At 48.2% G+C, this 14,461-nt stretch overlaps 2 protein-coding genes across 5 annotated transcripts in view; one reads left to right on the top strand and one right to left on the bottom strand.

Moving 5' to 3' along the window:
* Positions 1–5,895, bottom strand: part of RAB22A (RAB22A, member RAS oncogene family) — a 54,011-nt gene extending 48,116 nt beyond the window's left edge. The window contains exons 1-2 of the mRNA XM_032350225.1: positions 5,562–5,895; positions 4,498–4,577 (exon numbers count right to left, since the gene is read on the bottom strand). Coding sequence (XP_032206116.1) covers positions 4,498–4,577; positions 5,562–5,597 — 116 coding nt within the window. The 5' untranslated portion in view covers positions 5,598–5,895. The remainder of the gene's footprint in view (positions 1–4,497; positions 4,578–5,561) is intronic.
* A 67-nt stretch (positions 5,896–5,962) lies between these two features.
* Positions 5,963–14,461, top strand: part of LOC116594747 (serine/threonine-protein phosphatase 4 regulatory subunit 1-like) — an 80,754-nt gene continuing 72,255 nt past the window's right edge. For 3 of the 4 annotated variants that reach the window (XR_004287394.1, XR_004287395.1, XM_032350223.1), the window contains exons 1-2: positions 5,963–6,040; positions 6,202–6,246. Coding sequence is in view for 2 of the 4 variants with exons in the window: in XM_032350223.1 (XP_032206114.1) it covers positions 6,034–6,040; positions 6,202–6,246 (52 nt within the window). In the remaining 2 variants the exon portion in view is untranslated. The remainder of the gene's footprint in view (positions 6,041–6,201; positions 6,247–14,461) is intronic. The other variant, XM_032350221.1, reaches the window with a different exon arrangement.

A 14,461-nucleotide genomic window follows, 5' to 3' on the forward strand; every position in this document is an offset into this window, starting at 1 on the left:
AAACAAAACCAAAACAAAAACCACCTTATAGAATTCAACACGATTCTTGTTGAAAGATCTCACTGATTTAGAGATAGAGGAGAATATTCTCAACCTGATAGTGGGCACCTAGAAAAATCCTCAGTAAAAGACCTAATCCTTCCCACTCAAAGACAGGGAATAAAGTAAGGACATCTGCTCCTGCCATTTCTCAACAACGTACTGGAGGTCCCAGCTAATATAACCAGGCAAGTAAAAGAAATAAAAGACATATACATTGGAAAGGAAGATGTAAAACTCTTTATTACATAGGACATGATCGTACACCTAAGGAAATCCCAAGGAATCTATGAGAAAGGTACCTGAACTAACTGAATTTAGAAAGTCACAAGGCCAATATGTAAAAATCAAATTTATTTTATATATTAGCAATAATTAAAAGTTAAAATGAAAAAATTCCATCTATGAATCATAAAGTAACATGAAATACTTTGGGATAAATTTAACAAAATATGTGAAAAGCCTGCACAGGGACAACCGAAAAACTTTGTTGACAGAAATCAGAACTAAATTAGAACAGAAATATACCATGTTTATGGATAAGATGCAATATTGCCAATTCTCCCCAAATTAATCAATAGATTTGCTACATTCCCGATCAAAATTTCAGCTTTTTTTCAGAAATTGGTCATTGTGATTCTAAAATTTAAATAAATACAAAGGACTGAGAAAGCCAAACAGATTTGAAAAATATACATACAATGGGAGGCTACATATTGCCTGATTTCAAGACTTTCTATAAATCTACAAGAATCAGGACTGTTTATCATACCAGCACAAGGAGACACAAACAGATCAATGGAACGGAAATAAACCCACAATACTTATCAGTTTATTTTTGACAAAGGCATCAAGGTAATTTAATAAATGCACAATTAACTTAACAAATGTTGCTATAATGACTACATTGACACATTGAAAAAATGATCCCGGAATTCCCTCTCACGGTAAACTAAAGCTAGCAGAAATAGGTCATGAAGTAAAATTTAAAACATAAAGCTATTAAAATTCTAAAAGAAAGCACAGGAGAAATCTGTGATTTTGGACGTAGAGGACACAAAAAATATGAACTACAAAAAAATTGATAAATTGAACTTTATCAAAATTAAACATCTTTGCTCTTTGAAAAATACTGTAATCGAAAGTTTTTCAAGAGTAGAAGTTAACTAGTTGTTGGTGGTGAGGGAGTGAGTAGCACAGCAGACAGCAGAACTATGAGGCAGTAGAAAAGGATTATGTTGGAGGGGTGACCAGGAGGCTGGTGAATCAACAGGGGCCAGGCCCTGGAGGTCAGGCGAGGCTCCAACATCATTCACCACAGGGTGAGTTGGGACAAAACTCTTGTCTTCTCTAGTTCTCTTCCTCTGTGAGAATTCTCCCTTACTGTCCTCTCCTGCTGCCATCCCCCCGCCCCCCCGACCTCCCACAAAGCTCGTCTTGCACATCCTCCTCAGCTGTGCTCTCATCCCCTCCCACAACTCAGCTTCACCTGTGCAATGTAGTCTCAAGTCAACTTCTCCAGCCTTTCTCCTTAGGGCCAGGTCCTTATTTCCAACCTACGATTTGGACCTTGTCCCCTGCAGAACTCGGTGTCCATTCCTTCTCCTGTCCTAAGTTCTCCTCCCATATTCATGGTCTTCCCTAATGGCCAAATATGTCACACTGGGCAGAGGGGAGGGAAGCATGGGCCCTTAGAGTCATTTGGCTTGGACTTAAATTGGAGTTTTCTTTGGACAATGGAAATTTAGCCATTCTGCCCCTCCAGTCTCCCTCTGCACATCTGCCCTCCCTCCATCTTTGGACATGGAAATTAAAACCAGAATGAGGTACTACCATGCACCTTCCAACACAGCTAAAATTATAGACTATATAATCCACTCATCTTTCAATATTTAAATGTCACGGCTTCCAAGTGCTTTATACTTCCACTGTCTCCCTTAGGCATCAGCCATTCCTTTAGGCCTTGGCCAGGAGCCTGTTACATGTTCTTAGAGCACTCATGCTTCTCCTTTGCAGCACAGAAAAGGGTCAAGTAAATAATTTCCGGTACATTAGTTTTAGAATGTTTTTCTTTCCTCATTGTAGGTAAGGTCCATGAGGGCAGGAACCAAGTTTATCTAAGTTAGGGGTTGGCCAACTTTTTCTGAAAAGGGCGAAACAGAATGTATTTTCAGCTTTCTGGGCCATAGGGCCTTCATCACAACTATTCAACTCTGCCATTGTAGGTGGAGAGAAGTGGAGACAATATGTGAATAAACGAGTGTGACTATGATTTTATGAAGTTTTATTTATTAAAATAGGAGGTGGGCCAAAGGTCCAGAGTCTGCTGACCCGTGGTCTAAATCACCAGCACCCAGTCTAGGATCTGCATATAGAAGGCACTCAAAGGATAAAGAAAGAAGATAAAGCCCTTGGCTTTGGCAGTGAAATGGAAACTGGTACACAGGGAGGGTGGTTTTAGCAGAATGGTGGGGATGGAATGGAGGCAACAGTGGGCTGAAGAGGGAGCAGTAGTTGAGGAAGGAGTGACTGCTCTTCCAAGAGTGCCACCACTGGCGCGGCAGGCATGGGGAATGGTACTGTCTTAGTAGAGCAGGGAAAAGAGGAGCAAGTGTGCAGGCTGTGACAAGAAGGCAGGGCAGGGGAAGAACTGTTGAGGAGGGCCCTTCAAAGCTCAGGTGTGTGAGGACGTGGTCACACAGGAGGAACATACCCGCTGAGGCTGAGAAAAAAGAAACAAGGAAAAGTGGAAGGAAACTGGGGAAAGCCTCATCTTCCTCTTTCCTGTGAACTGTGAGCCAAGACCCCCTGGTGAAGAGGGAGGGACTCCAGGTGAGGAACTGCAGCGTCTATCAGACTGGGAGGGCTGGCAATAGGTTTGTGGACACCCCGGATAGGGCTGTGGGCTGTCACTGTCGCTGCTGCCAGAGCCATACTCCTCCCTGTCCTCTGGCTGTCTCTCGGGGAGCACTTTTAACCAAGGTGGTGTTTCTGTCCTTCTGAGCTGTTTGCAGCTCTGACCTGGTGTGAAAGGTGTCATTCACTGAGTCACCAGCACTACTTGCTATCGCTTCCTGTCACTTTTCTTTCCCAAGCAGGTGGCAGTAGGCAGGGCCTGAGACACATGAGGTCATGGATTAACCATGTGCACATACCCAGTTCTTTCTTGAAGGCTATCGAAAGGCATTTCAATTTCAGAAAGTTAATGGTGGTTTCATCCCCATGGCTTCGAATGTGTATGCTGTAAACTACTGGGCAGAACTGGATTTTTCTTTCAACAGAAGAAACCGTTTGATGAGGGGTGTGCAGTAACAACAGCACAGCAGCTATTTAATTTTCCAAGCCTAACACAGTACTGAAACCTATAAAACACAACTTCTCACAGAGCAAGTGTTAATATTACAATATTTAAAAACCCTGAAAAACTTTCTTTCTTTCTTTTTTTTTTAAAGATTTTATTTATTTATTTGACACAGAAAGAGAGAGATCACAAGTAGGGAGAGAGGCAGGCAGAGAGAGAGAGAGAGAGAGGAGGAAGCAGGCTCCCTGCTGAGCAGAGAGCCCGATGTAGGGCTTGATCCCAGGACCCTGGAATCATGACCTGAGCCGAAGGCAGAGGCTTAACCCACTGAGCCACCCAGGTGCCCCCCGAGAAACTTTCCCATAGTCAAAAACCTATAACCAATTTCATTTATCCCTAGAACCCAGAAAAAGTGTCAATTTCAACATTAATGTATTAATTCATTATTACTACTCGTGCAGGAATGTATGAGAAGGGTTCAGACAGGCAGCAGCAGTGATGGGGCCCACAGCCCTGTCCTGGGCGTCCACATCTGCATTTGCCAGCCCTCCCAGTGTGACGGATACCTCCTACTTTTCAGGAGGAACCAAAACCATCTAACTACCTTTTAGCTGAACGCCTGAAAGAAGAGTATCAGGACTTGTTTCTTCTGCTTTATTTCAAGATGTCGTTGCTGTTCATATTTATAGACTGAAATATGCTCTACTAAGTAAAACTTTCATTCATATTTTCAGGTTTCCCCCTCACACAACAAAAAATAACTTTCCTAAGACACAACCAATCCTCAGTGAACGCTTTCAAGTTGTTCCAGAGATGATGGAAACCACCATCTGTGAATGCACTGGAATGTAAAATGGCGACGCCTCCCCACTCCCATAACAAACCTTTTTTTTAAAAAACATTTAAAATATATATATTTTATTTATTTATTTGATGGAGAGAAAGAGAGAGAGGTCACAAGCAGGCAGAGAGGCAGGCCCCCTGCTGAGCAGAGAGCCTGATGCGGGGCTCGATCCCAGGACCCTGGGATCACGACCTGAGCGGAAGGCAGCGGCTTAACCCACTGAGCCACCCAGGCGCCCCCATAACAAACCTTTTAATCTGGAAGGACTTCCAATACATCTTTAGATATACGTTCAATAAACTTAATCTCTTACCCTATTGTCGGGTTGATGTTTGGATCAAAACTGTCCTCCACGAACCGCCACACGATACTCGATTTACCTACGCCTGTATCCTGAAAAAGAACGAGACGGGTGAATACAAATTAAGTTTACCTGGATGCAGACAAAGAAAACGACTTTGGGCCTGAAACTCGGGATTTTAGAAAAATCATCTCCTAGGCTAATTTTTAGAAGTGAAGGGACCCAAAGAAGGTTTTCGTAAACATTCGGTGGGAGTAATTAGATTTCATAATGTACTACAGGACGGGGGGTTTGCAGTTTTTAAGAACATGAACCCTTTGAAAAAACCCAAAGTTTCGGCTTAGTGTGAAAAGTGACACACTGGCTTTTTAATATGTGTAAGTAAACTATGAACTCTTGAATTATTTCTGAGTAATCCCTGACAAATCACGGCCCCGCCCTATTTGGGCACGGGGAAGACTAGTTATTGGAAGCTTTTTCAGTCTTTAAAGCAGCAACTCGGGCAAAAGAGCATCAGCTTGAGAAGGCATGATCTGAAGAAGCCAAGTTTCCCGGACAAGACAGGAAGCAGCAGCTTCCAGCTACTTTTGGGGGGGCTTCCTGATGTGAACGTCCCCCCGAGAAAGTAACTCTACGAGAGGTATCACGGGTATCCCACAAGTTCGAAACTCCAAACAAACGAGAACGGAGACCAACTCTGCTTGTGAAACCTTAAGGCCTGCCACTGGTTTTACTGTGGAAGACTCGGCCAACTTCTAACCAGTACCTTAGGAGGAAACGAGGAACTCCTCTCAACCTAGATGCGGTGGAGAGGCAGGGAAGGCGCTTTACGCGCTGGGGGCGGGAAGAGTCCCTGGACACCAGTAAGGGGGCGGGGGAAGGGTCCCTCCGGCCAGCAAGACCCTCAGGAGGGGGCGGAAAGGTGGGCAGGATGGCCCCGGGGCCGGAGGGAGGGTCCCGGGTCAGGTCCTGCACCGAGGCTGGGGGAAGGGGCGCAGAGGACTTGGGCACGCTTGGGTCCCCGGCCCCCCCGGCCCCCCGCGGCCCCCCCCCGCGGCCGACCCACCGCCACTCACCCCCAGCAAGCACACTTTGAGCTCCCTCAGCGCCATGGCCCGGGAGCCAGGGTCGCGGGCCCGCCGCCGCCCTAAGTTGAGGGAGAGGCCGGGCCCAGCTCGAGCATCCCCCGGCGCCGCCGCCGCACGGCTCAGCCCCGGCCGCGGAGCGCGCAGAGGCGGCGGCCGTCCGCTCGCCAGCCTTCGGCCCGGCCCGTCCGCTGCCAGCTGCGCGGGGCCCGCCTCAGCAGCCGGGACGGTGCCTCGGCCTCTCGGGCGCCGATACCGCCGCCATCTTGGGACGCCGGCCGGGTCACCTGACCTCCCCGCCCACCTCGGCAGCCACCTTCGCCGCGAGGGCGGGGCCCGGCCCGCGCCGCGAGGCTGGCGGGGAGGGGCCGGCCCAGGGGGCGGGATTCGGAGCCTGAGGCCCCGCCTCACACCCACCGGCCCCGCCCTCCCGCGCGGACCCCGCCTCCTGGCCCATCCCAAGATGGCGGGTGAGTGGGGTTGGTTCCCTGGGCGCAGAGGCGGACCCTTCCCCGCCCCCCCCCCCCAGCCGAGACCACTCCTCAAGGCCTGGGGACCCCCGCCCGCCCCTGAGCCCGCCTGCCGCAGTCCTCTCCTTGCGTGTAACTCCTGTGTGTTTCTTGGTTTTCAGAAATCCCTCTGTACTTTGTGGACTTGCATGATGACTTAGATGATTGTAAGTAACAGTTGGGGTGCCCCTGCCCCTCCCTGGGAAGCTCTCACAGAATTCGGGGTGCACGGGACGCCCGGGGGGGAGCTACAGGCCAGGCCCTCCTTGCTGGGACAGAAGAGCGGGGCCCCCAACTGCCTGGATGCACTTGTGGCAGTCCCTCCTCACTGGGCGGGGCGGGCCAAGGACGAGGAGCCCTCCCCTCCCGGGGGAGGATTTTGGTCGTTGTTAGGAAACTTCTGACTTCCGGTCACTTTCTTTTTCTTCCTCCTCCTGCTCCCGCGGTGGCCGGGGAGGGGCAGGAGGGCTCCTCCCGAGTCCTGGTGATACAGGGCAGGAAGAGGCACGGCCCCCGCGGGGTTGGGGGGACTTTGACCTGGGGTCTCCACGTTTTCTGTGGGACTTTTCAGAGTGAGGGGGGTTTTGGAGTTTGGGAGGTCCGGCCCTCCTTGTGGACTCCTCACGTGTTCTGGCCACAAGCCCAGCTCCATCTCTCATCCCAAGGAGCCCTTTGGGGCCGGCATTCCTTGGGTGGTTCTCCTTCACGTGTCCCTTCCTGCCCTCTCTTTTTCTTTGGGGTCACTTTAAGGACTGCTGGCTCAGGGAGGTGTCATCCCGTAAATGCAAATTCGCATTTGTGGTAAATGAAGCATTTCCTTTCCATTCGTTTCTTGAGCACCTACTTATTCTGGGCCAGGTCACGTACAGCGCCCTAGACCTACAAAGAGGAACCAGAAACAGGGGCAGCTTTCTAGGGGTTCACGGTCAGGCAGAGAGCAGACTTGTTCACAGAAAATGACCAAACCCTGGGGTGCTTGCTTGTGAAGGAGGCCTGTACAACCATCAAAACAGCTACCTTGATCAAGGCTTGCTCTCTTCTTTCCTTCCCCGTCTGCAGGTTCCTCATCAGAAGAGCTGATGTTTATCGAAAACTTGCCGCGCGTCAGGCACAGTTTTAAACTCTTTGTAGGCACGGTCTCCTTTAGAAGGAAGCAACATTATTAAAGTAGGATGGCAGTTGAAGGGGTAGTAAAGCCAGTGGTTAGCCAGGTGGCCAGAAGGTCAAGGAGGTCCTGTGTAGCTCTTCACTGGCCATGTGATCTTGGATCAGTCACTGCACCACTTTGGGCCTTGGTGGCCTCATCTGCAAAAGGGGCACAATAGTGTTCCACCTCAAAGGTTTTAGTGAAGGTGAAGTGAATGAAAGGTTGAGTGTGAGGCCCTCTGTACGTAAACACTTGGTAAACATTAGCTGCCATTGCTGTTGTTATCAATGTGATCATTATTCATATTTATGTAACCCTGTTGAGCCAGGTCCTGTATGATCCTGGGTTTACAGAGGTAAGTGTTTCAGCCAATGGACATCCTTGAATGAAAGGAATGTAGCATTTCCATTGGTAAACATCAGTGAACTTCTATGCATAGATTGGGTATTTGGCCTGGTGGGAAAGGCAGATTGCTGGCTATTTTATTTATTTAACACATTACCCCAAAACTTAGTGGCTTAAACCAACAGCATTTTGTTATTATTATTTATTATTATTATTTTTTTATTTTTATTTTTTTAAAGATTTTATTTATTTATTTGAGAGAGAGACAGTGAGAGAGAGCATGAGCGAGGAGAAGGTCAGAGAGAGAAGCAGACTCCCCGTGGAGCTGGGAGCCCGATGCGGGACTCGATCCCGGGACTCCGGGATCATGACCTGAGCCGAAGGCAGTCGTCCAACCAACTGAGCCACCCAGGCGTCCCATATTATTTATTATTTTTTAAAGATTTTATTCATTTATTTAGAGAGAGAGGATGAGTGGGAAGAGGGGCAGAGGGAAAGGAAGAGAGAGAATCTCGAGCAGACTGGCAGAGAGCAGGGAGTCGGGAGTCTGAGGAGGGCTCGATCTCACGACCCTGAGATCATGACCTGAGCCAGAATCAAGAGTCAGACGCTTAACCGACTGAGCCATTGAGGTGCCCCCAAACAAACAGTATTTTATTGCTAACAATTCTATGGGTTGCCTGGGTGATAGAGAAGCTTCATGTGTTCGCATTTGAACTCTGGGAAGGTGAGAAGGTCCAAGATGGCTTCATGCACAGGAGTTCTGATGGGACTGTTGGCCAGGACCTCAGTTCTTGTCCAAATACCTTTTCTACTTGGCTTGGTTGGGCTTCTCAAACTGTCATGGCAATTGGAGCTTTTTCCTGGTGGCTAGCTTTCTTCAGTCTTTTTTATATGTATGTACTAAAAGAGAGTAAGAGACTCTATAGGTAAAAATAATTGATTTTACTTTGGCCTTGTTTGAACAAGTATTGGGTGTTTGATACCCAACTACTGGGTATCTTCTCATAATAGAGAAGGCCTTAAATACTCTGTAGCAGACAGCTGAAGACTTGCCCCAACAAGGAAGGAAACCACCATTATGGCTCTGACTATACCCATGCCTTGGGATTGCATCTTTGGGAGTCTTGTGGGGCTTCCTGTTTGAGCAGGGGTGGGAGCTACGAGGTGCTCTACTTTACAATGTAATACAAATAATGACTTACAATATAATTGATTTAATAGCTATAGTAGGAGGGCCTTCTCCCCACCCCCTGCCAGACTCCTTGGGTCCCACCTTTACTCCTTATTGTGGTGGCATTTGGGAGGCATTATTATGCCATGATCAATAGCAAGAACCCTGAGGTCCTGTGACCCACTTCCTGCCTTTAGCTGTGTCTTATTAGACAAGCAGATCAATCCCCCACTCATTCTGTTCAGTTTCTTCATCTGGAAAGTTACATAAGAATAAGAGATGCCTCATAAAACTGATAGGATTAGATGAGATAGTACACATACAACATTTTAGCTTAGTGCCTGGCATAAAGAATCTTAGAGTTAATTGAGTTTATTATTTTCATCATCATTACTAGTGTGGGCTTTCATGTAGGATTTTCTGATTGAGTGTTTATGGCTGCTCCATGAGGTAGGTGAGGTTATTCCCATTTTACAAATGATAAAACTGAGAATCAGAGAGGTTCAGTAACTTACCTAGTGTGGCTCAGAAATGATAGAACTAGCAGTCACACTCTTTCTTTTGACTCTTGTTTTCTTGTCTGCCACCCAGATCAGCCTCACCAATATTCTTAACCTATTGGTGGAGGTGTGGATGTCAGTTTGGGTGGTTTTAGGTCTCGTCTTCCGTGGGTGTTTTGTGTAAGTGATGTGATAACTGCTTCATTTCGGCTGTAAGTCGCTTTGGGCAGGGACACAGGTCATCCTTTTTATAACCCAATGTCCTGTTTGAGCTAGGTGTTTAATTAATGTTGTTACTCGTAACAATAATGGATTACAAGGCTTGTCTGATTTACTTTGTGATTCTTGATTAAATTTGGCTGACTTAAAAAAAAAGCCTTAATGAATGTATGCCTTGTTTTTTTTTTTTTTTTTTTTAAACCATTCAGAGTCTTCAGGCCATCGCAGCACAGAAAAGATTTAATTTTCGAGAATTAGATTGCTGAATTCCTTCTCTTGAGAGCAGAAAGTGTGTGGGGTAGCCTGGCGTCTTGGTTCCCGTGGCGATTGCGCTGGAAAGTAGAGCTGTGTGAATCTGTGCTTATGGGGGCTATGCATTTGCTTATAGCAGGTGCGGCCTGAAGAGATGCTGCCCTTGGTGAGGTTTGCTTGGCCAGTTAGCATCTAAGCATATGCTGGTGGTAGTTGAAAACAAGAATGAGGGTGATGTGTCGTGGATGAGAAGACACCTAAATGACCGATCACCAAAATACTCTGTGGTCATACTTGGGCTCTTAGCTGAACAAACCAGCTTAATAAGACGGGATGGCAACAGTGGGGGAAATTGAGGTTGGCCTGGGTAGTAGATGTTAAGTTAAATGTTAAAAAGTCTTAGGAAATTAAAAAAAATAATAATTCTTAGGAACTTTGTCAGATGTGACGGTGGTAACAGCTTTGTTCAAAGGGGAGGGGCCTCATCTAACAGGAACAAACAAGCATTTATGGGTGAAGTGATTTGACGAGGGAGATCTGCTTTCAGATTTTGCAACGAACAATAAACAAGCACAAAGTTGGGAAGAAGGATGAATGGGGGGAAAGGCAGAATATTGAGACTTACTGAGGCTGGCTGTTGGGGACATGGGGATTTGCAATACCGTTCTCTCTATTTTTGCATGTGCTTGGAAATTTCCGTAGTACGGAGTGTTTGAGAAAGGAGGTAAAAGTTTCATATGTGATCCAGCATCTGTACAGAGAGTTGAAGAGCTGGATCCCAGTTCCGAAGCCCCTGTAGCATTACTGGAGGGTGCATCTAGCTTCCGAAGACAGACGGGTAGAATATGTTAGCATTTAGGGAATAAATCGTTTTCGAATGTTTCGTTTTTAAGAGGTATCTATGAAAGAAGTCGGAAGAGGGCATACTTCTGTTGAGAAGAAAGCGTAGCTGCCAGCCAGTGATATCTGAACTTCCATAGAAAATAGGATTAGCTGGGATGGAGGAATACAGACTCTTCGGACCTTGAGCTGGAAGGGGCAGGGTATACGGTTAAGCTGGGATGAAAGACACCCTTTGAGCAGAAAGCATTCCATTTCACCTGCCTGCTTTGTTCCAAGTTTCTAAAAATGTTCTGTTCATGGACCACAGCCAGGCTGTGTGCCCCCAAAGTGGAGAAGCTATATTAATTTGAGCCCCAAACCAAACCATTGGGCTTATTCTCTGAACTGTTAAGATAAACTTGAATCGAAGATTGTCAATTAAAAACAACAACAACAATCTCTCTCCCCCGCTGAAGTGAACTAGCTTGACTAGGAACAGGAACTTGAGTATGCTAATACTTGGGAAATGGAAAAAAAATCCTGATATTGCATTATTCTCTAAATCAGAGATGGGCATATTCTCCCCCTCGCCGCTTCGCATCGCTTCGTGGGCTAGAAGGGCTGATGCAGCCAGTCCGGTCTGCTGGTGTAGCCTGGAAGCACCCACAGACATATATAAATGAATGGGTATGGCTGTTTTCTAATAAAACTTTATTTACAAGCACAGGCAGTAGGCTGGATTTGGTCCATGGGCCATAGTTAGCCAACCCCTGTTCTAAATCAAACTTGACTTCAGTCTGTCAGAGCCTCTAAGTTTGTCTATTAGCTGAGCCAACCTTGTAGGCTGTCTTTCCTGTTCAGTTTGAAGGGCTGAGCTTTTTGCTAGCATCACCTCTGTTTTGTTACGTAACCCTTGACATATTGGTCAAGGTTTGTGTCTCATTTATCCTGTAGTATGTTGGGGATGAAAACATGTATCTCTGTCCTCCCAGCAGGGTGAGGTGGCAAGGAATGAAAAGAGTCAGAGTGGTGGACGCAGAAGCAACTTTGCTTCCCCTCTCCGATTATTTTAATGTATTTTACTTTTGTTGCTCTGTGTTTTCTATTTCCTATGACACAAAACAGATGAACATCAGAGATTCCCTGAAATTGTCTTTGTTTAAAAAGAGGGTTTTAGATGGCTTTCTACATCACAAATTAAGATCTTTTTATTTTATTTTTATTTTTAATTAGTTAATTAATTAATTAATTATCTTAGGTAGGCTCCACGCCCAATGTGGGGCTTGAACTCATGACCCTGAGATTGAGTTGCCTGCTCTATTGACTGAGCCAGCCAGGCGCCCGACAAATAAATAAGGTATTTATTTATCTACTTATGATTCTTTAAAGATTTTATTTATTTGAGAGAGAGAAAATGACCACGCACAGCCGGGCTTGGGGCAGAGGGAGAGGGAGAAGCGGATTCCCCACTGAGCAGGGAGCCTGATGTGGGGCTCCATCCCAGGACCGACCTGAGCTGAAGGCAGTCGCTTAACTGACTGAGCCACCCAGGTGCCCCAAAGTAAGATCTTTTAAACAGAAAATTTGCAACAAAACCTAGGTAATAAAAGAAAGTGGTTTTGACACTCAATACACTTAATTCAAACCCTGATGGGAAAAAATTAAGATGAGGGCAAGTGGTTGCTTTCCATGTTTGGAAAGTCGTTCATCTGGTAACAGGTGTCTCTCCAGTCCCTTCCCGGGGCTGGCCTGCAGGAGGTGCCGAGGCCAGGGGGCTGAAGAAGCCCTGGGCTCCATCCCAGGATGCTCCTGCCTGGTGGGGAGGTGCATGCTAGAGGTGGTGCAGAAGGCAGCCCGCTTGGGGCTCCAGCAGGCGGAGCGGCAAGACAGAGCCACGCGGCTACCAAGGTTAGGAGGGGAGGTGGCCTTCGAGTTGGGTCAGGCCAAGGAAGGCGAGGGGCATGCCAGGGAGAGGTCCCACGAGTGCAGAAGTGGTTATGTGATGAGAAGGTTGGGGACTTGGGGGCAAGGGGTATGCAGGGCCAAGGAGTGGGAGAGAGCGTGCAGGTAGATGGGGGGCCCACCCGTGAAGAGTAAGCACCTGTCTTCCCATCGTGGGGTTTAGACTTCCCCCGAGAGGTGGTAGAGTCCGTCGATGTGTTGCTGGGACTTAGGTTTTAGGTAACCCAGGCAGTGGTACAGGAACTGCCGTTTAGTTAGGGCTGATATGTGCTGAGCTCTGCTGTGAGCGCTTCTAGTATTTAACTACAAATACCTTATGCAGCAGGTATTTTTAACTTTTATTTGTGGCCAAGCAAGGCTCCCAAGGGGCACAGAAAGTCTAAGGAACTTGCCCCGAACAACGCAGCTTGTGAAAGTCAAACCAGGGAGTCTGGCTGCAGAATTTGTACTCCGCCACCGTGCCTTGGCAGACTTGCCGTTCATTTTCTCCATCTGTTGGTGGACATGAGTAACAAATTATTCAGGACCTACTAAGTGCCAGGCACCACACTGGGCCTTATGGACGCAGAGGAGAATGAGACAAATCTGATTTCGACTCTCACGGAGCTGTCAGTCCAGTGGCAGAGACAGCCATTAAGAAGCCAACACAAATGAGTGAGCTTAGTTCAGGAGTGGTGGGTGTGGTGCAGGATGTGGGACGGGCGAGTGTGATCAGAAGGGCCCGGCAGGGCTGTTGGTGGGATGGAGTTGCTGTTCTACCCGGTGGCCAGAGAAGGCTTCTCTGGAGCTCTGAGAAGTGCTCTAAGGTTTGACAAGATAGGGATGTTTGTCCACGGAGCTGGAGAAAGCCTCTGGGCCCAGCAGACATTAAGGGGCACAGACTCTGAGGATGGAGGGGCTCTTCGTTGTCCAGGACCCGTGCATTGGGAGCACAGTGAGCGCTGGACACAGAAGTTAGAGCAGTGGGGGGTGGGGGCTGGCTACCACATGTGGCCTTCAGCCCCTCACAGGATAAGGGGTTTGTCTGCCTTTTGTTCAGGGAGCCCATGGGGTGCCACTGGAGGATTCTAATCAGGGGAGTACTGGAGCTGAGTTACATTGTAGAGGGCCGACTGTGGAGAAACAAGCCAGGGATGGAAAAAGTGTTGTGATCCAGGGACCCAGGCAAGGGTCTCAGTGGAGGAGGAAGGCGGCAGAGCAGCAAGTGGGGCCTAGAGCTAGTTCCGGCAGGGAAGATCAGCTCAGAGACAGACCCTGTGGCAGCACTTCTGCTTCCCGCCACCCAGGCTAGGCGAGGTTCCTCTCCTCATCCTCCCCGAGCCCTGTGGCAGCATTTAAGCCAGGCGTGGCCAGAGACCTGCTCTGGTCCGCCAGACCCGGTCTTCCCCATCTTGGACCACCAGGGTCTTGCCTGCTGAGCGGCAGGTGACAGACACGCAGAAGTGCGCACTGACTAAGCCAGGCAGTATGCAAGGAGGTCATGCTTTCCATCTGGACAGTTGCTTTTGCGGCGTGTTTAGGAGATCCTGGGGGCACAGTCCAGGAGGCCGCCGAAAAGCCCCGTTGTAGGGCTCTGGAGCAGAGTTAGGACTGGAGGGAGTCATTAGTGGTGGATGGAAGCCGAAGCCAGGGGAGTGGATAAGAGCAGCACGGGGCGGGGGCGGGGGGTGTTGCAGGAGAAGAGGTGAAGGCTGGTGCCCCCGGCAGCAGAAGCTTCTAGTAGTGAGGCTTGGAGAACAAACATCCCAGAGGTAAGAAGCCAGGGGACCCCAGAAGCCAAGGTTTTGTTTGGGGTGATTGTTCCTGCCACTTGCCACTGAAGGGTCAGGGAGAATGAGTCCTGAAGACAGGCCCCAGGCTTTGGTAGTTAGGAGGTCTTCAGTGAGCTTTGTGAGGGCTCTTCTGTGGCAGTCGAGGAGCAGAAGCCAGACCAGGATTAGCTGGGAAGGCATTAGGAGTTA

This window comes from Mustela erminea, chromosome 7, assembly GCF_009829155.1.
Source record: "Mustela erminea isolate mMusErm1 chromosome 7, mMusErm1.Pri, whole genome shotgun sequence".
Lineage (NCBI taxonomy): Eukaryota > Metazoa > Chordata > Mammalia > Carnivora > Mustelidae > Mustela > Mustela erminea.